General features: G+C 34.5%; 2 protein-coding genes across 2 annotated transcripts in view; both read right to left on the minus strand.

The window, feature by feature from the left end:
• The window catches only part of LOC132543204 (probable G-protein coupled receptor CG31760), a 45,826-nt gene extending 37,031 nt beyond the window's left edge, over window positions 1–8,795 (minus strand). The window contains exon 1 of the mRNA XM_060206677.1: window positions 8,687–8,795. Within this exon, the coding sequence (XP_060062660.1) occupies window positions 8,687–8,795 (109 nt within the window). The remainder of the gene's footprint in view (window positions 1–8,686) is intronic.
• Window positions 8,796–9,397: 602 nt separating this feature from the next.
• Window positions 9,398–17,147, minus strand: LOC132543205 (uncharacterized). The gene is made up of 9 exons (XM_060206678.1): window positions 17,138–17,147; window positions 16,425–16,624; window positions 15,927–16,096; window positions 15,246–15,424; window positions 14,213–14,317; window positions 13,734–13,871; window positions 12,514–12,624; window positions 12,140–12,307; window positions 9,398–10,650 (listed from the first exon to the last, which is right to left on the minus strand). The coding sequence occupies exons 1-9, from the start codon at window positions 17,145–17,147 to the stop codon at window positions 9,398–9,400; spliced, it is 2,334 nt and encodes a 777-aa protein (XP_060062661.1).
• Between the last annotated feature and the right edge of the window lie 7,442 nt (window positions 17,148–24,589).

A 24,589-nucleotide genomic window follows, 5' to 3' on the forward strand; every position in this document is an offset into this window, starting at 1 on the left:
TTGGTAACGTGACATTACTTACTTGGATTGATCAAGATTTCCATGACGGGTGTCGTCGATGAAGTAGAAGAGCCTTACTCTTCCGGAACACATGGTCTAATTCCCCTTGTACTTTTTCAGGAGGTTTTGTTATGTATTATAAAGCAAACCATATTGAAGACATAATTGATACACAAATGTTGTTATCTGGAATCTCATTTCATTGAGAGATACGAAAATTTTGAATTTATAGGTCATGATAACTAGTCCATTTTTGGTTTTCAGGGAATATTGATGATTCATAAAATCGAAGTGACTAAATATTGAATTAACCGTACAGTGTATGAAATGATATATAGGAGCCAGAATCCCTCTGGGATCTCTTGTTTAGATACATTATTTATACATCCTTAGAATCTTTAACGATACATTTTAATAGAAGTCTTATACACATAAGTTATATATTGAATTATCTAACATCATCTCGATTTTTAATAAACTTTTCATTTCAAGAAATATTCAAAGTCGTTCAATAATTAAATGCTACAAATACGTATTTAACAAGCTCCAGAGTGGGTGAAGACTCGCTAATCCGTGTCTATAATTCATATTTACCTTTTGATCTTGTCTTTCACGTGCAATGCGTTTATCTGAAGCTTTAGCTAACTGGTTCAGAAGAACTAGGTAACCTTTCAGAATTTTCCTTTTTGAGTCATTAAATGACGTGTTGTTAAAAAAAGCAGGTATTAGGTCGCCTGTGAACGCGCACGTGAAGGAGTCTAATTGGCGAGAAGCTGTGAGTGTTATACACGGACTATGTCATTAACGACAGCGAAAACTCGCATAAAACGCAATGATTCCTCTAACGACTCGACTTATTAGCCACAAAAAGATTGGACTAGCTCATCTATTGAATTATATACTAACAACCTCCGATCAGATAAAAATGTACTATTATACGATCCTTAATTCCTGGTGATTTTCAAGGCTCGAACGATCGTTTTGAAGAATGGAGTATGGAACTCTTTATTTTACTGTACTAATGATGATATTTTGACAATTTAATCCATTAGTGTTAACACTAATTAGGAGAGTGATCATGTTAGCGTGATAAATGGACTTACTTAGTAACCACGCGAAAGGTTATATGATACATATATACCATGTAGTAAGGTTATAGTTCTATAACGATCTTTTAACATCCAATCAAAACAACATTTCATCGTTTTCGTTTTTTGGGCTCATATTCATATCAAACTACTCACAAATATATTTTGTTTTCATACTCAGTTCCATGAATCAATTATTAAATGATTTTGGACAATTTAATTTTAAATCGAGTAAGCTGAATATTGTTGTCGATGTAAAACTTGACACTTTTGTAGTGTTCTGAGATGAGGCGATAATTCCTGTAAGAATTGAGCTTGTCATCTATCTACACCATATCATGACGGTCACGTCAATATCATCACAGACCACATTAGTTACGTAGGTCGCGTGACGTTTTCTAAGTCAGGTTACGTGAATTATCTTAGGTCACGTGAAGTTATTCTAGTTAGATCACGTGAATTATATTAATTAAGTCGTGAAGTTTTCACGTTAGTTGGGTCCCGTTCGTTATGTGGTTTATCTTAGTTAGGTCACGTGGTTTTCACGTTTGTTTTAGGTCACGTAAAGTTATCCTAGTTAGGTCACGTGGTTTTCACGTTTGTTTTAGGTCACGTAAAGTTATCCTAGTTAGGTCACGCGGTTTTCACGTTTGTTTTAGGTCACGTAAAGTTATCCTAGTTAGGTCACGTGGATTCCACATTAGGTCAGGTGAAGTAAGGTTTATTTTAGCAAGGAAATGAGGGGGAAACCGTTGATGAGACTAAGTCTGTCTAGAACATTACACATTAATAGATGTATTTATAGTTTAACAGAACTGTCTCTGTTGGGTTTGGTTTGTTTCCTTTCGTCAGTGCCAAGATGTCAGTAAACATACATTTGTATTCTAGCAACCATCCCGACATGTGACCGCAAAGTACTGCAAATACAATCTAAGAAATTAACTTTCATACACCAAAGTCCGAGGAGTGTAGATTGTGTTACGGAATATTTCATATTTTATTTTTTTCATTTGAGTATGTTGGAGCTTAATTAAGCATCTTTTTGTGCGTGTTTTTATTATCTTAATCAAGCATAAGGATATATATGTCAAGGTTGAATGATTCCAGTATTAGATCTAAGTATAGATTAACTTATAAAGTAATATGTTGATACAAACATTATTGTAAATAGTTGGCTGGATAACCTTCATTCTGGACATCATTCATAACAACCAATGATACACAGCATGGTTCTCACGAGTTTTCTTAGCTGATGAATCAAAGTACATCCAACCATCCACGACGTCATTAACGACGGACACAATCAGTACATGGTGCAGTGTAATTCATGATTAGTCTATAGTCTAGCTAATTCCCAATTAGAATGAAAGGCGCTATTCAATTAAAAGTTTGTTTTTTTATCTTGTTCAATCAACATGGACATGCATGATTCGGTAGAATCAAAATACCTGGAATCATGCTCTTTGTATTGTGTACCGGAAATCGATCTTTATATGAAACCTTTCAAAATTTGAACAACATTCCAGGGATTAATCTAGGCAAATTGTATTATCGGAAAAGGAGAGTGTTCCCAAGGGATATGTTTCCTCTGTAAATATCAAAAATAATCCAAAATGTAATGCAAACACAGTAAAATTTCCTCCAAAAAGCGAGAACATATTTTCAAGTCATGTTATCATGAAAAAGAAATACTAATCTAACCTCAACATTTCAATAGTGTAAGGTGGATGTATGCCACATATTTTTACCCTATCCCTTGTTTGAATTCTGACCATAAGGTCTGTCCATTTCTCGAAATAGGCCATAAATTCCCCTGTCTCTACAATAGGTGTTATTCCCCGGATTCTAAATTAGCCTATATATACACAATGTATCGACAACAACCAATAAACAAATAGCTGAAAATTTTAGTGAAGAACTTCCGTAACAGGAATAAGAAAACGTGTATAGCGGTCAAAGGGAAAACTTCGACCAGGAAATGATATATACAAATCGTTACCATGGAGAGATCCGAAACCAATGTCTCAAGCTGGTGTAATGTATGATACAGCAGAACAGACAACATAGTATCGTGATTATATACTGCTTTGATATAACCTATTGATTATCTGACACAGAACGAAAGAACAAGGATCTAGGATGTAGGAACTAAATATGACAGATGACGTGTTATGGATTAATGTCCGTGTATGAAACTCGCATAATGAGAAGTCATCATCCGTGACGGACAAGCTCGTACAACCTGATTCAATTACAGATCATACATTAATGAACGGGAAGTATTGGAGTGACAAATAAAGATCTGTATTTCAATCAGACTGAAGCTCGTAACACAGGATTTCATAAAATGCATGGTTGATGAAAATTATGGAAAGTTTTACAGTCGTCATAGTGATCTCATTGAGAAATCTTTGTGCGATAGAAGATGGACGAGTTTGATACTCGTTAGTTTGTCTGTTGGATCCGTTTTTATATACCTTGTTCTTATTTGAGAACGTGGCATTACTAACTTGGATTTACCAAAATTTACATAGCCGGTGTTGTTGATGAAGCAGAAGACGTGTTCGCTTCCGGAATACCTGGTCTTATTCTCCTTGTACTTTTTTCAGAAGTCTCTGTTATTCATATTTTGCCCCACTCTTATTGAATCTGAGTTTGGATGATAATGATATTGACACGTCTCTAAAAATGCCACTAAAATACTTGTTTCGTAGGGTATTTAAACTTGTACTGAAAAAGAAGGGCATTTTTGTGATTTACTAACAACTGCCACTTACATCACCGAGGAATATGACGATAAGACCAGCAGTTCCGGAATAGTATGTATCTTTTACATATCAATAATACTGCTGGCCTTATTTATGGATGTAAAATGACCCCCACCCACTTCTAAGAAAGAGGAGGTAATTATGAAGAATCACATAGGATTATGATATAAGGTCGACATTCAAGTACGTCAGACTGGTGATAAAAATTCATTACATTTTACCAAACGGCGTTATTTTACATCTATAGTATTTGCGATATATCAACGTCGTGAATGTCGAACTATTTTACAATGCAAATAACGTGTGGTGGAAAAAGACGGAATCAAAAGTGATTTTTGAATATATGCTGAACAGTTGTGATATTTCACTCCCGAAAAATCACTAATTTGTAAATCAGTTCCGTGTCAATAACTACTGGACGAAAATATCCCTCGGAAAGCCCGTAATGAGCATTGCTGTACCATGCAATGTTATACAGAACATCTTCCAATTCGAACTTTATTTCATATCCCTCTTTAATGAGGATACAGTCAAGAGCTCACACATTTGTACTTATATATTTATATGTAGGGAGATCCTGAGTGTCTAAAGGAAAATCTTCTATTAAAATGACAATTCATTATATACCATGACTATTTATATTCTATATTCCCTCCCATGAACGCAGAGTACTTATTTTCTCACAATATTTTTCAGTTAACCAAAGCTCACATTTTAGACGTTTGTGTACGCCGCCCCGGCCCATGCACCACTTGGCTCATCGTCATTGAGTGTAGTTCCAGGTAAACCACAGGGTTCTCAGTTTGGGTTTTACTGGTACGTCTATCGAAATAACTGATTAATGCACTGATATAAAAAATAATAAAATATTTTTTTTTCAAATTCAATATATATTATTGATCTGAATTGTAACACTCTGATTTGTATCAGATCAGTGAAGGTGGTTACTTTGTTTGTGATTTTAAATATGGATATTTATGCTATCACTGATTCAAATTCTGAATAGCTCCGACATGATATGACGTGTTGCCTCTATGTAGGCTACAACAGATACCTATTCAACTATGACTATAGGGGTCTCGGAGTACCTGCTTACGCTGCTAATGATACTGACCAAGTCTGATAAAATCACTCGTCCATGAATGGGTCCATCCTATCTATGCGTGCACGTGCTTACAACTCGATAAACGATAAGGGGACGTAACCCATGTATCCTGTATAATTCGCAGCATATCAGCCGAATGAAGGAAAACGTTAACACTTCAAATCTGATACAACAGTATAGTCTCATCTTTAATTTTTTAAACGTTGGCAATAAATGTCTTGTTTCAGTACCTTGTATACATAAATAATATATATAAAAAGTAATATATCCTATTTTCAGAGTTAAGGATCGTACACAAGACATTAGCCAGAGAATTTCATTATTCAGAATGAGTGATAAGAAAAACAAATATGTACGTGATGATAATTTTTTTATATTCCTTAAATCTCAAATACCTCAATTATTATAAGTTTAACATTCTGTGGCACCTATTAATAAATAGTTAATGGTGCCTTGTTCATTAATCCTTAATTGGCGCCATATTAAATAATCATTTACGGCGCCGTAATAATTAATCAATTATAGAACCATTAATCTAATGGCGCAATGATAACGAACCATTAATTTAATGTCGCAATAACAATGAAACATTAATGGCGCAATGATAATGAATCATTAATCTAATGGCGCAATGATAATGAATCATTAATCTAATGGCGCAATGATAATGAACCATTAATCTGATTACGCAATGATCACGAACCATTAATTTAATGGCGCAATGATAATGAATCATTAATGGCGCAATGATAATGAATCATTAATCTGATTACGCAATGATCACGAACCATTAATTTAATGGCGCAATGATAATGAATCATTAATTTAATGGCGCAATGATAATGAACCATTAATCTAAGGACGCAATGATAACGAACCATTAATTTAATGGCGCAATTACAATGAATCATTAATGGCGCAATGATAATGAATCATTAATTAAATGGCGCAATGATTATGAATCATTAATTTAATGGCGCAATGATAATAAATCATTGATGGCGCAATAATAATGAATCATTAATTTAATGGCGCAATGATATTGAGCCATTAATGGCGTCACGTTCATGTATCAATGATGGCACCATGACCAGTTCATTACGTTTGTCCTCGGTCAAATCGGTTGCATTCTGCCGCGAACGTCTGAATTTTCAAACTTGGAAATGTTTGTGCTGGATAACAAACTTGTTTACCAAACCTAAACGAAAATAGTAAACAAACAGCATTATGACATAGCAACAACAGAACAAAGTCTACTTCAGATAAGTTTCTTCAAGATTTTCATTTTGAAAATATTATGATTTTACAATTCTCAAACTCTTTTTTATATCATGCTGATCGCCAAGTAAATAAACGAAGTACTTTAATTTGAAATAAATATGAATCTATTACAAGCCTACCAATTAACACTAAATATAAAAATACAACTTATTTATATTGTGTATAGATTCTTCTTCTCAACTTTCTTACTTGTAGGAGAAATTTGCATTTAAATTGTTTTATCTGGTTTGTGATTGATAGATGTAAAAACAGATTGTAAATTTCGTTTAAAGAAACCATATTATATGGGATATGATAAAATATGCCAGGTAATATTCCATTTGGATATATCACAATCCTTTGATTTCTGCATAGTCTTGCATTAATAAAAAAAGCTCTCAAACATTCATTCACACTGATATAAAATGTTGGTGATAAAAACCTCCGGCAAATGACGGAATGTTATGAGATTTATTCTTCGTTGCTAATTCCTAAAATCAACAATATGACTTAACAATTTTAAAACAATATAGGTCACATGACACCACACTATACCAATCGGGTCCCATTAACAATGATATTCGGTTCTTCGTATGTAACAAAGGTTTCGTATGTTTAAAATTTCACAAATTATGTATCAGAGAAACAGTATCTATCCAATTTTCAATTAAATATTATTCGATGGTTCTGATTGGACAAATTTTGATCTGAGGCAAACTATATACATTGTAATCAATTTGATCAATTAACATCCATATCAACATTTGATCACATCTTTCTCTGACTATAAATAACCTCACACAGGTCAACTTTGATCGGTTCAAACAGTCAATGATCAATGAAACCCAAAAAGTAAATAAAGGGAGGTTATCAAGTAAATTTTCAAAAATAACCTTGAAATTTCCTTACAAAAATCTTTTCGTATATCAAAATTTACAAATAGGTATGATAAGTATAATATCTTGATATTTGGTTTCAAAAACCGATGCATATTCATCCAACAATTTCCTTAAATATAAAAACACAACTGGCAAGAAAATGTCCTATTAAATATTTCTTGTGTATGATAAATGCATTCCAGATTACAATAAAGCACTTGTTTATGCGGATCAAAAACGCTCTGAGAATAGGAATAAACAAATTCTCTATACTTTCTATGCTACTAATTTGTATACACAGACTTTTACAACAATCTTTGTAACAAAATTCTGTCCCTTGAGTAAAGGCATCAGTCTTTGAATAAATACTTCCAACATGTATACACCAAATATTTTTATCTCTATGAATAACATGCTATGGAAAAAACTTTAAAAATACCTTAATAAATTCTCAAAGAAAGTACTTGTGTACAATGAAATTTCCTGATGAAAGGAAGATAAAGACAATGAAGTACAAAGTAAAAAACTACCGATAAATATTAAGGATCAACTCGAGCAGAACAGGAAATCTTCAAAACAAAGTCATTTCTGAAGAAAACATTGTTAAGTGTTCCCAGTATGATTGTTTTAACAAGCATGATATTTCTTTATCATAAGGGCATGTAACAATGTTTGTGGAGGAGGGGCTGTTGCAATGTTATACACTAGCCCCCTCCTCCAGAAACACTATAACACATACTGTATTTCACACTGGTTTGTTCTAAACAGTGCTATTTTAAATACCCGGTAGGCCGGTAATCTGTCCTCTTGTATGAGTAACATAACCTTTTTGCAGTTTGTGATTAACATTATTTTGATATCATATGAAAAACAACATCATATAACTGACAATCAAATGAAAATATTGTAAGTAAAAAATCTACAAAATTAGGGACTACTCAGTCACTTTAACATAAACTAGTTTACAAATAAGCAGTAATTAAAGCTGTATATTATAAATACAGACCAATCCTTACATACATACAGCCCACAGCACTTTGTGTTGAATCTCAAACTCCAAATGTTCTCTTTATACCAACTTATTACAAGTTCACAGCCAATAGTGATTCCCCCGTGGAACACGACTTGTCGCCATGCCAGTAGACAGAAAAACTGTAGAGAAATTCTATAATTTACTGTAAAAATACTTATTTTAGTAGTAATCTTATTTTAGAGCTTTCCACAGTGGAAGTAACACACTAAAATTAGATAGCACCTAATTAACTACATTAATATGGATAGTGTTACCTGCTGAAGCCGCATCACACAAATTCTGACAATAACTGCATCTTCATCAAAAATGTTATACATGTATCTACCTTACCTATAATCATCTTCCTGGACGGATAGATATCTCTGATACATACAATAATGATACAAACACCGGTTAATATCCTACAATTCATGACTTCCTAGTTCATCATTGTGCTAGATTGGTTCTTTATGAATCTCAAAATTATCAGTGTTATCCTAACATTTTGATTACGTCTTTTCCCTCGTCTGAATTACATTGTTATCTTTTCAATATTTGATCAGATTTGGACAAACAAATTCTGGCAACCACTTTCTCTATAAATATGTCATCATACCAAACAAGATCAATTGTCAAGGTCATCCAGAGGTTGTAGCCAAGGGACTTCACTCCTCCCATCTCCATGGTCTTTCAGGGGAGTAAGCAACTTTCTTCCTCAAGGTCATTCTGGAATAGTACCCAAGTAAACTGCCTCCCCTGCCCTAAGGTCATTCTAGGGTAAATGAAGGGTAGTAACCATGGAAACACCTCCCGATCTTGTAGGAGTATAGCCCCAGTAAATTCACCCAGTCCTGTATTCATATGTGTTTCAAATTCTGATCTAGAAACTGAAATGCTTTGTTCTTTATATGGAATTCATTGATCAAACCATAAATGTTTCAGGAAAGTACTTTGAAAAATAAAGAAGAACCATGATTACTTTTAGACAGTATCAAACAGTAATACAAAATCCTGTAGCATATCTAACAGAAATCTTTGTACACCTGCCTAATCTGATCCATGGATGTAAAGCAGCTGAATAACTCTACTCCAAAAATCTGTCCAATCTGTGTTTATAAAAGAATTATTGTTATCAGGTAGATATTTATAGTATGGAAAGATTGATAGAATCACGACCATTTCTGCCAATATTTTGAAATGAGCAATAATGACGTCAGAGTTTGAGTAGCTCCCACTTGAGACCTGATAGTTGATAAATAACCTTCTGGCAGGAATTTTATTCTGTACTAAATGTTGATTTCACGGACTGGTTCTTCACCCTCCAGCATCACCTTGTCCCGAGGTGGAGATCCTTGTGAAGGTGACCTTGTCTGCTGGGCAAAAGATCGGTCATACCCCGGGATGGGATTTCCAAGGGAATACCCAGGGGAGGAGGGATTCCTTTGAGAATACCCAGGAGAGGTTGGATTCCGCTGAGAATACCCAGGAGAGGTCGGATTTCCTGGGGAATACCCAGGAGAGGTCGGATTCCGCTGAGAATACCCTGGTTGTGGGTGATCCTCTCTTGTCGGTGTACGTCTCTCTGGATGTCTGTTCCTGCCATCAGCGTTAAAGTCTAACTTTACTGGACGTCGGTTATTATACCTATCATCAGATCGAGGCTGTATTTCAGGATTGGTGTGAGGCTGAATGTCTGTGTTATACCTATCATCTGGCCGTGAATGGGTGTCCGTATTGTAGCGATCGTCAGATCGAGACTGTGGTGTGTACCTTACAACTGGCTGTCTGTCTGGATTGTAACGGTCTTTAGAGCGTGGATCAGAGTTACTGGGTGTCTTTGGTATAATGTCAGGTTTGCTTCGATCACTAGTTTGAACATTTGGTCTATATTTATCATCAGATCTTTGTTGGATATCTTCAATATAGCGATCATAAGATGGAGGTTTATCATTTTGATGATTACTGCGTGGTGCTGTCTTGGATTGTTTGGGCTCTGAACGCTGTGCACCATTTGGCTTTAGTTGAATAGAATTACCATCATTGTGGGTAGGATTATCTGGTTGATAAGCGGGTCCATAGTCAGGTGTAAGACCTGGGTTCATTTCCTGATAGAGGGAGCCACTTGTATTGGAATCCTGACTACTCTCTGTATATGGGTGTTCTGTATCTAGTCTGGGACTCGTACTGTGAGATCTACCAGTGATACGGGGGTCTAGGTACTTTATATATCCAACAATGTTTGGAGGGGTTTTAGTTCTGACAGATTCTCCCGAAATAACCGACTGATCTTCAGGAGTCAGGTCAATGTGTTCTGAATCCTGTCTACTGTAACCTCGTTTTGAACTATCCCCATCACCAAACCCATCATCTATATCACCGTCTCTGAATCCAGAATTATCATATTCAAATGAGATATGTTCAGAGGAAATGATTTTTTTGTTATCTTTGTCTGTGTCCTTGGAAGCTGAATCCTTGTTCTGACGTGTTCTACGACCTGATATCCTGCGAAAACTACGTCGGACAAAGTCTCTGGCTATGGCTGAAAAAAAGAGAAAAGTATATTTTCTTAACATGATGTAACAATTTCAACAATTTTCTATTCTATACTTATTCTAATGATTGCAAACATGGAATATTATCACATAAAAATTCCACACAAATATTTCCTACTGACAGTTAGCAATGCCCATCTCTCAAGATTTCATCCAAGATTCTAGTCATGGATTCGTTACAATCTTCTGATGCTGTTATCAGCTTTTTACAACCCTTCGTAAATTACATCATCCAGCCAAATCTCAGACAGATAGAAGACAGAAAATATCTCAGACAACTAAAGATAGAAAATATAGGCCTCTTATTGGTCAAACCAAATCTCAGACTACTAAGACAGAAAATATCTTTCTCTCATTGGTCAAAACAAATCTCAAACAGCTATAAGACAAAAATATAGGTCTCTCATTGGTCAAACCAAATCTCAGACTACTAAAGATAGAAAATATAGGTCTCTCATTGGTCAAACCAAATCTCAGACTACTAAAGATAGAAAATATAGGTCTCTCATTGGTCAAACCAAATCTCAGACAACGTAAGATAGAAAATATAGGTCTCTCATTGGTCAAACCAAATCTCCGACAACTAAAGATAGAAAATATAGGTCTCTCATTGGTCAAACCAAATCTCAGACAACTAAAGATAGAAAATATAGGTCTCTCATTGGTCAAACCAAATCTCCGACAACTAAAGATAGAAAATATAGGTCTCTCATTGGTCAAACCAAATCTCCGAAAGATGGAAGACAGAAAATATTGATCTCTCATTGGTCAAACCAAATCTCATTGGTCAAACCAAATCTCAGACAGCTAGAAGACAAAAATATCGTTCTCTCATTGGTCAAACCAAATCTCCGAAAGATGGAAGACAGAAAATATTGATCTCTCATTGGTCAAACCAAATCTCCGACAGATGGAAGACAGAAAATATCGATCTCTCATTGGTAAAAGTAAATTTACTATTATCTGTTATTGTTACAATAAAAACTTTTTAAAAACAAGCAAATAGCCACCAAAAAAGATAATTTTGAGCAGGTGCTTTTGTCTCTGATTTTTCGTTTTATAAAACAGACAAATGACTTGAGCAATGACTTGAGAAATCCACAGAAAAACACCACAACACCAGACCAAACATCAAAGTCCTTCTGTTTCTCATAGCTACATGTTTTTACTATCAATATTGTAGCTTAGAAATACACCTAAGCAGTTATTTCAGGATTCATTGAAATTATTGAAACTATATTTCAAAATCACTCAATAATCATCAGTTCTAATTCTGAAAAAGTCATATGATAAATTTCTAACCATTTTTCTCTATACATACATAAGGTGTGATTGATACTGACCAGTATGAGAAAATAAATTAAAAAAAACAATATGGTGAGGTTACACTATACAAATGTTTCATACAAAAACAGCAGTGCTAAAGATTAGACTCTTAATATCTGTTTTAAATCCAACTGATCAAAGAAAGGTCACCTGAATGTTTGTAGATGGTGGCACGGCCGTAGCCATCAGGGTTACGCTTGATGTAGATTCCATAAATAACAACAAGGATGATGACAATGACGACAAGGGGGACAATAACAGCCACAGCAATGATGGCACCAGTGATACTTTGAGAATTAATTTCCTTGTCCCTAGTCACTGTGGACATAAAATAAAGTATAGCATGTTTACATCAATTTACTCAATATTCAACTTAATAACTCAAAGCAAAACCAATGTGTAAATCTGAAACTGAAATATCTGTTCATGCAAGTCTGTCTTTTTGATATGATGGAAAATTTATTGAAGTTTTAGAATTCAAGAAAATTTGGAAAGACAGAGGGTAATTAGCAAGGGAAACTTACATTCACACAAATTGCCATGGTAACCAACTGGACAATCACAAGTGTATGATTGGACACCATCTATGCATTCACCTCCATTTAAACAAGGACCTCCCAAACAGTCATCGATATCTGTTAAGAAATGGTTTAACAAACAGAATCAAATAATTTACAAATTTAAATTTACAATGCAGTTAAAGACAAGAGGCTCAGAGGGCCTGTATCGCTCACCTGGATCTTTATGACCAACAGTACAATATCTGTGCATATGTTCCACAGTAGATGCTTAAAGCAATATGACAAATTAAGGGTTTTGTCCCTTAGTAGTCAGCCCCCTCATCTGTGCAATGTTGAATTGAGACTTTCTTATGATGTTTCCAGTTAAATATAATTGATAGCTTTCTTTTAAATCAAGGAAAGAAGATGGTCAAACAATATAGCAGAAAAACTCTTAGTTATAGCTGGACAGATGACCCAGGACAGCAGAAGCTTACTTACCCTTTAGATCATGGTTTAAAAACACAGATACAACATATTTGAGACTTGCACAAGTCAACAGTAAATAGCAACAATTAAATATAAAGACAGGAAAAATTAAGGTATTATAAACCATAATCCTAACTCAAAACCAATAATAAAATGTTTCATGCATATCATTAGTGATGTCACCATGGTCAGTTAAGCCCTGGTTACTGGAGATATATTGATAACAGTTTACTGTAGGCCTATAAACACTGCATAGCAAATAGGATCAACTTAGAATTCCTTATTAATTTATGCTTTAATTATGAAGAATCTTAAATCGAAATGAAGCTCTTGCAATTCTCTTTCCGATCATGTTTTCTGTATTTTAATGCTGTGAATAGAACATAAGTAATTGGCTAACATGTAGTTTTTCACATTAGTTAGCTCAAGTCTCTCAGACCTCCAGGGGGCTTGGCCTAATCTATTTTTTGGAACAGTGTGACATCACTGTGAAATGTCTATAATTTATTCCAAATTATGCCAAGACAATTCCCAGCCAAATACGGTGTATATTCCTTTAATAAGTCATTGGAAGGGTCTACATATTTGTATATAAACCTTTGTGAAACTTTTACTGGCCAAATATGATAGCATATGATAGATCAAAACAGACCCCAGTCTTCCCTTCTGGGGAGTTATCAACCTTAATCACAATGAACCCCAAGGGACCCCCCCCCCCCACCCCACCCATCTTCCCCTGTAAATGAGGTACATACCCTGATCACAATGGATCCCAGTGTATCCAGCTGTACAGTTACAAGACAGTATCTCTCCAGCGATTTCAAAGTGCCCAGGATCGTTTCCACTTCCGTCAGGTTCTCCTATACAGGATCCATACTGACAGGGGCATATAGCTTTTAAGAACAAATAAACTTATGTCATTCAACTCCCTAGAAAAATTATACAGGCACGGAAAAGGAATTTACACTGATAGTTGACATTCTCATTTTGATCAAATTTCCTACTTATATAGATACCTGTCTATAATGGACAATTATTATGGATTACGTATATATACACACACCTGTCTATAATGGACAATTTGATATGGAATTCCAGTGAAGAGATAGCCAGCTTTTTATACCTGTCCACTTTTAAAATACTTTGTATGAAAGACAATAGGAACTTCAGAGTGGTTCAAGTGTAGTAGTGTCAATATATCATTACATTTGACCAGCGGTCAGTAAAAACTTACTCTCACAGGTTGGTCCATAGTTCTGGTCAGTGCAGACACAACTGGTCACACCAAAGTTATTGTTACACTTCCCATTAAACTTACACGGGTTTTCCACACAGTCATCTGAAGAAAACATTTTTATCAAGGTTTTATAAACTGGTGACAAACATAACTCCTGATACAATGATATCAAGATAAACCTAAATGAGAATCAGACTGGTTATTAATGTTCTGGGATCTGCTTCAACACATAATTATGTTTGTTGGTTTATCTGATGTCTAATAAAACTACAAAGGAGATGTAGATATCAGATAGTTTCATTTCTCTCAGATCACTCACCTTAACAGGCTAATACGGATTAACACTTCTGATTTAAAGTCAATGAATTCAGGAATTATTACAAATACGACCATGAAAATACCTAGATCGCCTCTTCTAAATACCAGTAGATATGAATGAGATTTTTTTTTGTTTGGGCCGTGTCATTAGGGGCAGATGTCTTTAGTGTTCTGTATGATACCTGTATGAATTTCTAATTAAATTGATTAAAAATTTGCAGTTATAATTGAGCCTAATAAATAGTGATATATTTCATCACAATTTATCTGACATTTTATAAGAATCCATATACCCAAAGAAATTAGTAAAAACTGCATCAGACATCTGTTTCATCCTTCCTGGAATTTGTCAGTGGTGCTTAAGGCCTGAATCGAGAAGCTCAATTGAGCCACAACCGAAAATCACAATTGGTAAAAAAAAAATTGTGATACTCTACATTTCGTAAAAATGAACATTTCAAATTACTTACCCACAAAAATGACAAAAACACTTGCAGTGACCATTTCTGTAACACAAAAAGATGTTGTGAACAACAAACTGCGGAGAGAGAAATTGAAAATCAAAGCATGTTAGATTCTAGGGAAAATGCAATTCATGACAAGAAAGTGTCAGATTTTTCCTCTGAGGTACTTTATATAAAACATGAAATCTGTTTGTGTTGTATATATAATATCTAAGTGGGATAACAATGAAAACGATGGATACACTTACTCAACATAGTTGTGCTCGTTTTGTTTGGAGAATACAGAAAAAATGGAGTTTCGTATCCGTAGTCCCAGTGACACTGGCCTGTACGTCCTTGATCTATTACCACCATCCATCCACGCATGGTGTCACACACTTGTGATGATGTTGATGTGATCATGAAGCGATGACCTTGATCAGCTTGGCTGATATTTAAAATAACAGAATTAGTTAAATGACATTTCAGGATGAACTAAACAAATGTAAATTTAGGTAATGATACTTGTGTTAGCATACAGCCAAGGAATTCAAAAAGTCAGCAGGACCATGGGAAAAGTTATCATGTTTCATGTGAAGTTTGGCCCCACCCATCATCATACTTCAAATTAAAGGAGATCAAGTTATGTGAGTTTGGGATATCAAAATTTGAAAAAAGGACGAGATGTAGAAAGATAAGCTATACTTATCCTTGAAACGTAATTAACGACAATTCTGAATTGAAATAAACTATTGGGAAAAAAATTAATTAACAACATATATTTACATACATCACCTTATACATGTTGCTCGCAAAGGCCTATAATCTACTCAAGTATGGTATAATCACTGATACAAGCAGAATTTGCTTTATATCCAATGATAAGCCTGCCTACTGTGTTAAGGAAAAGAGTTGCCTCCCTTGACTACTACAGTAGATTAATAACTTACCCTTCAGCACTACAGTTAGTGATGACTGCAGGAGAAAGGTCAGTGAAGTGTTGACCTTGCTGGACGATGTTCTCCTCAGAAAACCAAGAAGTCATGTCATCAGACCAACTGCTATTGAATATAATACCTACAACCTCGCGTCCATCTCTATCATACAAACCAACTTTCACCTGAAATCAATTAATAAAAATGCCATCTTTATAATCATAAAATTTGATAATCAAATCAATTTGTATGTCAATAAGTATAAATCAATGCTTATTAATGCCAAAATTTTGGGTTCAATGTCAAAATATAAATATGAATATTTATGCTTATACCGATGTGTACTTAAACATATCAATCTATATAACATTGCAAAGTTGAACTGACAGTTTTCAAGTCCCATATTTCAACCTTATTGGAAAAAGTGGATTTTCATTTACATTATTGTATATAGATCAAACATGTGGGGAAAACACTCTTCTTATGAATATGATAATAAGCATATTTAATTACATTCTGTACATTGGCTTTGGCCCAGTCATTCACAATCTTGGATTTGTAAGAAGGCATATCTGGAACGAAATAGGATTCCTGGACTTGGGCGATGCCAGCAGCATCATCATTCAGATTGACAGAAGATGTCCAAAGATCAAACAAACTCGTAGCTGGCGAGATGCTTTCACCTGCTCCCACTTTCAGGACCACTCGCCATCCTGGGAAAGGGAGAAAATCATGAAATACCTGCAAACATCTTAAAGGGAGAGAATTGTAGTAAATACCTAAGAATATTATAACGGGACATAAAAATATCACAGAGCATTAAAATGGGAGATAATCATAATGAATAACTATGAATATTATAAAGGGATCTAACTGTAAACACTTTAAAAACATTATAAAGGGAGATAATCAATATTACCTCTGAACATTACATCAGGAAGTAACTGAAAATCTGACAACAGGTGTTAACTTCGAAAGTGAAAAGATATTTAAAAAATGTTTTCCCATAAAATGTTAAGAACTTTATGCACTTTTCCGTGCATAACGTTAATTTGATTGCAACATTATAATTGCAAAGTTAAATGAAAGAGACCAGGGCACATTGATAAAGTATGGATGTCCAGTATTATAACTACAAAAGGTTTATAACACGTTCTCTGAAATCACTTTTCTGTATCATATATATAACAACTGACTGCAAAATATCACAATAAGAATTTACTTACCTCGGCTCATCGAGACAGACCCTACCAACAGGACAATTAAATTTACTTACCTCGGCACATTGAGACAGACCCTACCATCAGGACAATTAAATTTACTTACCTCGGCACATTGAGACAGACCCTACCAACAGGACAATTAAATTTACTTACCTCGGCACATTGAGACAGACCCTACCAACAGAACAATTAAATTTACTTACCTCGGCACATTGAGACGGACCCTACCATCAGGACGATTAAATTTACTTACCTCGGCACATTGGGACGGACCATACCATCAGGACAATTAAATTTACTTACCTCGGCATATTGAGACGGACCCTACCAACAGGACAAGTAGAATTTCTAAACATGACTCCATCTCATGGCATTGTACTGAAATGATACAGAATTCATTCAAGTCATTATGTAGAACAGCTAGGAATGTTTCAAGGTTTTCATAGTGAAATGAAGAAATTTATATAACTCTTCATTTTTTTTTCTACAAAAAGACAAAACAAAAACAAAAAATGATAAAAAAAAACCCCAAAAAAATGATGTAAGCACTACAGATAACCAATAAGTTCGAAAGTCAGGAAATGATTATCTACTTAAATACAAACAGGTACAGGTGACATTTATTTTCCTACAGATGGAATGTTTAGACAAACTTATCTTCATATATACATAATAGATGTGAAATTATTAAATTTAAAATAAATGTGAAGTAGCAGTGATTTAACCAAACAAATAATAATGAACAGAGCATAATAAATACATGTAAAAATGAATGTACATATTGTGTTAAGTACAGAAGATCGGGATAAACACTGCATATGGTGTACATGTCTATACCTTTATATATACATTTCGTAAATAAAGACATACGGGATACAGATGAATTATTTCATCATTTACAACCGACTGGTCCGAGTTTCCTCTGGTCCCAACACTCAGGTATCATTGTACGTCTTACATCTGGCGGTACCAGGATACAGACCATCGGACTATCATCACAAACAGGAAAAAATGATGCTGCATGTTTTACACGTACACGTGTTTAAATTTGTGAGAAGGAAGTTTGAATTGATGACCTATTTAATTAATGTTCAAACTTCCATATTTATATAAATAAAGCTAAATACATACTTAGAAAACGTGAGCTTAGTACAGGAAATAAAATGTAAACAAAATTATAAATCGCCAGGTAGATCGTCGTCACACCTGTACAATTTGCACCTGTCCGTGCCATATTCTCACCTGTTGTCTTAAATAGGCGAGAAATGAGAGATTGGCCTTCTCATAAAATCACAACTGTTGTCGATGTCAATCGTTTTGGATAGGTCATTTTGGGTGTGTTCCGGTAGCCTATAATTTGTCGCTGCTGATTCCGGTATGGCACATAAACTTCCGTTTTTCACCTGTGGGGTCCCAGAAGGGGCATCGGAGACAATAACGAACCCATTGTACAGAGGGCGCTAAATTCAAATACGTCATCTAACTGTGATAAATAATTTTAATTCCTGTAATATTACGGATGTGTGTTTTTTTATTATTGTCTGTGTTTTTAAATACAGAGTACAATTGCTGTAAATTAATGTAAATTAATGAAATCGATTTCGTTTTATAGGTAACCAGAGGGACTTGAGGAAACATATTTTCTGGTTTGTAATTGAATTTGAATGCATCATTTAGAGAATAATGCAGAAACAAAAAGATAATGATAATGCAAAAAAAATGAACTGCTGTTCTAACTTGAGCTTTAAATTTCCAAATTTGATTACTGCTGAAACAGAAAAATATACACAGCTAGTCATTCATAAACCAAATTATCATATCTGTCGTATCTAACAGAATATAAATCCTTATTTTGACATTTAATTAACTTACCATTGGTAAGATACTGCCTGAAATAAATCCATGGGTCCCAAAGAGTGATAAGACAAGGACGTAATTTCTGTCTGTGTTAAGAGTGAAGACAAGGACGTAATTTCTGTCTGTGTTAAGAGTGATAAGACAAGGACGTAATTTCTGTCTGTGTTAAGAGTGATAAGACAAGGACGTAATTTCTGTCTGTGTTAAGAGTGATAAGACAAGGACGTAATTTCTGTCTGTGTTAAGAGTGAAGACGAGGACGTAATTTCTGTCTGTGTTAAGAGTGATAAGACAAGGATGTAATTTCTGTCTGTGTTAAGAGTGATAAGACAAGGATGTAATTTCTGTCTGTGTTAAGAGTGAAGACAAGGACGTAATTTCTGTGTTAAGAGTGATAAGATAAGGACGTAATATCTGTCTGTGTTAAGAATGATAAGATAAGGACGTAATTTCTGTCTGTGTTAAGAGTGATAAGACAAGGATGTAATTTCTGTCTGTGTTAAGAGTGAAGACAATGACGTAATTTCTGTCTGTGTTAAGAGTGATTCTGTCTGTGTTAAGAGTGATAAGACAAGGACGTAATTTCTGTCTGTGTTAAGAGTGAAGACAAGGACGTAATTTCTGTCTGTGTTAAGAGTGATAAGACAAGGACGTAATTACTGTCTGTGTTAAGAGTGATAAGACAAGGATGTAATTTCTGTCTGTGTTAAGAGTGATAAGATAAGGATGTAATTTCTGTCTGTGTTAAGAGTGAAGACAAGGATGTAATTTCTGTCTGTGTTAAGAGTGATAAGACAAGGACGTAATTTCTGTCTGTGTTAAGAGTGAAGACAAGGACGTAATTTCTGTGTTAAGAGTGATAAGATAAGGACGTAATTTCTGTCTGTGTTAAGAGTGATAAGACAAGGACGTAATTTCTGTCTGTGTTAAGAGTGATAAGACAAGGATGTAATTTCTGTCTGTGTTAAGAGTGATAAGACAAGGACGTAATTTCTGTCTGTGTTAAGAGTGATAAGACAAGGACGTAATTTCTGTCTGTGTTAAGAGTGATAAGACAAGGATGAAATTTCTGTCTGTGTTAAGAGTGAAGACAAGGACGTAATTTCTGTCTGTGTTAAGAGTGAAGACAAGGACGTAATTTCTGTCTGTGTTAAGAGTGATAAGACAAGGACGTAATTTCTGTCTGTGTTAAGAGTGATAAGACAAGGACGTAATTTCTGTCTGTGTTAAGAGTGAAGACAAGGACGTAATTTCTGTCTGTGTTAAGAGTGATAAGACAAGGATGTAATTTCTGTCTGTGTTAAGAGTGATAAAATAAGGATGTAATTTCTGTCTGTGTTAAGAGTGATAAGACAAGGACGTAATTTCTGTCTGTGTTAAGAGTGATAAGACAAGGACGTAATTTCTGTCTGTGTTAAGAGTGATAAGACAAGGACGTAATTTCTGTCTGTGTTAAGAGTGATAAGACAAGGATGTAATTTCTGTCTGTGTTAAGAATGATAAGATAAGGACGTAATTTCTGTCTGTGTTAAGAGTGATAAGACAAGGACGTAATTTCTGTCTGTGTTAAGAGTGATAAGACAAGGATGAAATTTCTGTCTGTGTTAAGAGTGAAGACAAGGACGTAATTTCTGTCTGTGTTAAGAGTGATAAGACAAGGATGTAATTTCTGTCTGTGTTAAGAGTGATAAGACAAGGATGTAATTTCTGTCTGTGTTAAGAGTGATAAGACAAGGATGTAATTTCTGTCTGTGTTAAGAGTGATAAGATAAGGACGTAATTTCTGTCTGTGTTAAGAGTGAAGACAAGGACGTAATTTCTGTCTGTGTTAAGAGTGATAAGACAAGGACGTAATTTCTGTCTGTGTTAAGAGTGATAAGACAAGGACGTAATTTCTGTCTGTGTTAAGAGTGAAGACAAGGACGTAATTTCTGTCTGTGTTAAGAGTGATAAGACAAGGATGTAATTTCTGTCTGTGTTAAGAGTGAAGACAAGGATGTAATTTCTGTCTGTGTTAAGAGTGATAAGACAAGGACGTAATTTCTGTCTGTGTTAAGAGTGATAAGACAAGGACGTAATTTCTGTCTGTGTTAAGAGTGATAAGACAAGGACGTAATTTCTGTCTGTGTTAAGAGTGATAAGACAAGGATGTAATTTCTGTCTGTGTTAAGAGTGATAAGATAAGGATGTAATTTCTGTCTGTGTTAAGAGTGATAAGACAAGGACGTAATTTCTGTCTGTGTTAAGAGTGATAAGACAAGGATGTAATTTCTGTCTGTGTTAAGAGTGAAGACAAGGACGTAATTTCTGTCTGTGTTAAGAGTGATAAGACAAGGATGTAATTTCTGTCTGTGTTAAGAGTGATAAGACAAGGATGTAATTTCTGTCTGTGTTAAGAGTGATAAGACAAGGATGTAATTTCTGTCTGTGTTAAGAGTGATAAGACAAGGATGTAATTTCTGTCTGTGTTAAGAGTGATAAGACAAGGACGTAATTTCTGTCTGTGTTAAGAGTGAAGACAAGGACGTAATTTCTGTCTGTGTTAAGAGTGATAAGACAAGGACGTAATTTCTGTCTGTGTTAAGAGTGATAAGACAAGGACGTAATTTCTGTCTGTGTTAAGAGTGATAAGACAAGGATTTCTGTCTGTGTTGTAATTTCTGTCTGTGTTAAGAGTGATAAGACAAGGATGTAATTTCTGTCTGTGTTAAGAGTGAAGACAAGGATGTAATTTCTGTCTGTGTTAAGAGTGATAAGACAAGGACGTAATTTCTGTCTGTGTTAAGAGTGATAAGACAAGGACGTAATTTCTGTCTGTGTTAAATTTCTAATTTCTGTGTTAAGAGTGATAAGACAAGGACGTAATTTCTGTCTGTGTTAAGAGTGATAAGACAAGGATGTAATTTCTGTCAAGGACGTAATTTCTGTCTGTGTTAAGAGTGATAAGACAAGGACGTAATTTCTGTCTGTGTTAAGAGTGATAAGACAAGGATGAAATTTCTGTCTGTGTTAAGAGTGAAGACAAGGACGTAATTTCTGTCTGTGTTAAGAGTGATAAGACAAGGATGTAATTTCTGTCTGTGTTAAGAGTGATAAGACAAGGATGTAATTTCTGTCTGTGTTAAGAGTGATAAGACAAGGATGTAATTTCTGTCTGTGTTAAGAATGATAAGATAAGGACGTAATTTCTGTCTGTGTTAAGAATATATTTCTCTTATCAGTATTTGGGTATTTTTAATGGCAATCAAATTTATTTTTGAACATCGAACAAGTGATTTTAAGAATTTAATCAAAATGACGATGACATGATGTGTCATGCCAAGTACCGTGTCTTTGGTTTGACAATAAACGTACGATTTCATAAAATTACAACAAATATTTTAGCATCTTGAGCATAAAATGCAATGCTTTATCAAATATTCCTATTTCTGTAGAATGACTTTCATCGTTGAAAGTTCGTCTTTTTCTTTATTTCTATTCCGTTTCATAATTATTTAAGAACTTTTCTATTTTTATTTTGAACAGACTAATGCAAAATATTCCGGCATCATTGATAGTCCAATCCTATCCAAATCTGTCAATGTTTAAACCACGCCCCAAATTGACATATAAATGAATGGGACGTGTACTGTTTCAGGAGTCAACAACCAATCAGTTGTCACAAGATATTTCAATTTCAGTCAGTCTTAATATCCTGAACGATCCTCGAGCACATGCTGTATTTTGCGTTAAATATTATTTTAGAGATAAAGTGAAATATACTATACGTTTTCTTGTTCAGCATTGATCAAAAACATGTTCAAAATATCATTATTTCCCCTTAAATCGGATAACGATGCTGTCATGCGCGCATTTTTATCTGTATTTACCTAATGAGGTTCGCTGGCTTTTTCTCTACGACGGTGGAGAGAAGGGACGAATGTAGATGCATGTTGGTCATGAAAACCTGTAAGTATACATTGTTTCATTTCAAAACTATATATTGATATATTCTTGTATCTAGTGTAAGTCTAAACGAAAAGATTTTATCTTTATTTACTAATTTAATTTTCATATTTCTAACGTGAATTAAATGTTTAAAAACCATTATAAAGTAAGCAAAGATAAACAGGAAATCATTAAAATTGACAGGAGTATCATACGAACTCTATTTAATTAAAATTTGCGTCACGAAACATTTATCCCGCCAATTTCAAACAAGTCAACATATTGGGTACCCAGCAACGGTATTGTTTTACAATAGGGATACCTGTTTTGTGATTCAAACTTCCGTTATAGGCGAGTGTACTATCCAATCAAATCGTTCGACTGATCTGGTCTGATAAGTGAGTGTCCATAGAAATTATCATCCGAATTAGTGCTTATGAATTAATAAAAGTGTTTTACATGGATTACAGTTGTGTTGTTTTCATCAAATAAAACGGCTACTGTTTGTCATTTTCGTGCGTTTTAATCCATTTTTTAAGATAATCGAAGTCCAGTTTTCGTGTTTTGGTTTTTTGGCAGTCTTAATGCAATATATTTCAACACCAATTTCGTCATCGTTTTTATACATCATCATTTTCACAGACTGCTCGACCTGCCCCATGCCAACCTTTGAATCATGGCTCCAAATCTATAGGTCACGAAAATGACTTGATATTGTTTCAGGTGTAGAGTCAATTCTAATAATAGAAGATTTCAATCAATCACCATTGGGCAAGGGTGTAATTGTTGAATTTTGTTTGAAATTAGTTTCGTCTGCACAAATAGGAAACATGTGATTCGCCACTGAATTGGAATGACCGAGAACCGAGAACGCGGGCAAAACTGAAAAATATTGATGTACCATTGTTGTCAAGATGTCTGTAACAAGAAAAAACTTAAAGTATAAGATATCTTATAAGAAAAATGAGTTGAAATGCAAACGTATTCTTCACTATTTCTATATTAAATCTTCATCAAAGGTTTAACATTTAAACTGCCATCGTTTTTTTCAGTCTATTTATCCTTAACGGCTTCATCTGAAGCGCGTGCTGTTGTTCGCGTTATACATTATTTAGAAATGAAGGGAAATATGCTGTTTAATTTTTTTAGTTGTTATGTGAAAACAATATCTGATAACACTATCAAATGATTTTCTTAAAGTTAAATATCTGTCCCCGATGAGCGTCTAACCGCTTCGGCTAATATACAGTGACATTTAAACCGCACACGCCGATGTCAAGGTTCGGGAGAACAACATCTCCATTTCAAATTCAATGATTTTAACAGCTTTTGTAAGACTAGTATTAATAAGTCTTACGCAGGGCTGCAACAGACCCCTAGTCTCGCCTTATCTCGTCAACCATAGCAGACATCAGCTCTTCAAACCGACAGAAGCTTTAATACAAGGAGACAAAAATGGTCAAATGGAAATAATAAACACATGATTGGATACATCGTTTGGATGACAGAAAATTGTGAGCACACTTTTTGTAAAATTTAAAACTTTTTAATGTATATCAAAATAAACAAATAGTTCTGTGAGTTTATCAACCAAAAACAACCATTAAAATTAAGGGACACATTAGAATGAAATCATCATAATTAACAGCCATGGGTACTATCTCAGGTCAA

The sequence above is a fragment of the Ylistrum balloti genome, unplaced genomic scaffold, assembly GCF_031769215.1.
Source record: "Ylistrum balloti isolate Yb309-2 unplaced genomic scaffold, AGI_CSIRO_Ybal_v1 Utg369744, whole genome shotgun sequence".
Lineage (NCBI taxonomy): Eukaryota > Metazoa > Mollusca > Bivalvia > Pectinida > Pectinidae > Ylistrum > Ylistrum balloti.

What these genes read in the sequence shown, in the direction of transcription:
- LOC132543205 (XM_060206678.1), bottom strand. An exon ending in CTATGGACCAACCTGTGAGA is followed by an intron (nt 13,872 to 14,212) that starts GTAAGTTTTTAC and finishes TGTTCTTAAAAG; the next exon opens with CTATATGCCCCTGTCAGTAT. An exon ending in CACCATCTACAAACATTCAG is followed by an intron (nt 10,651 to 12,139) that starts GTGACCTTTCTT and finishes TCTTTTTTTCAG; the next exon opens with CCATAGCCAGAGACTTTGTC.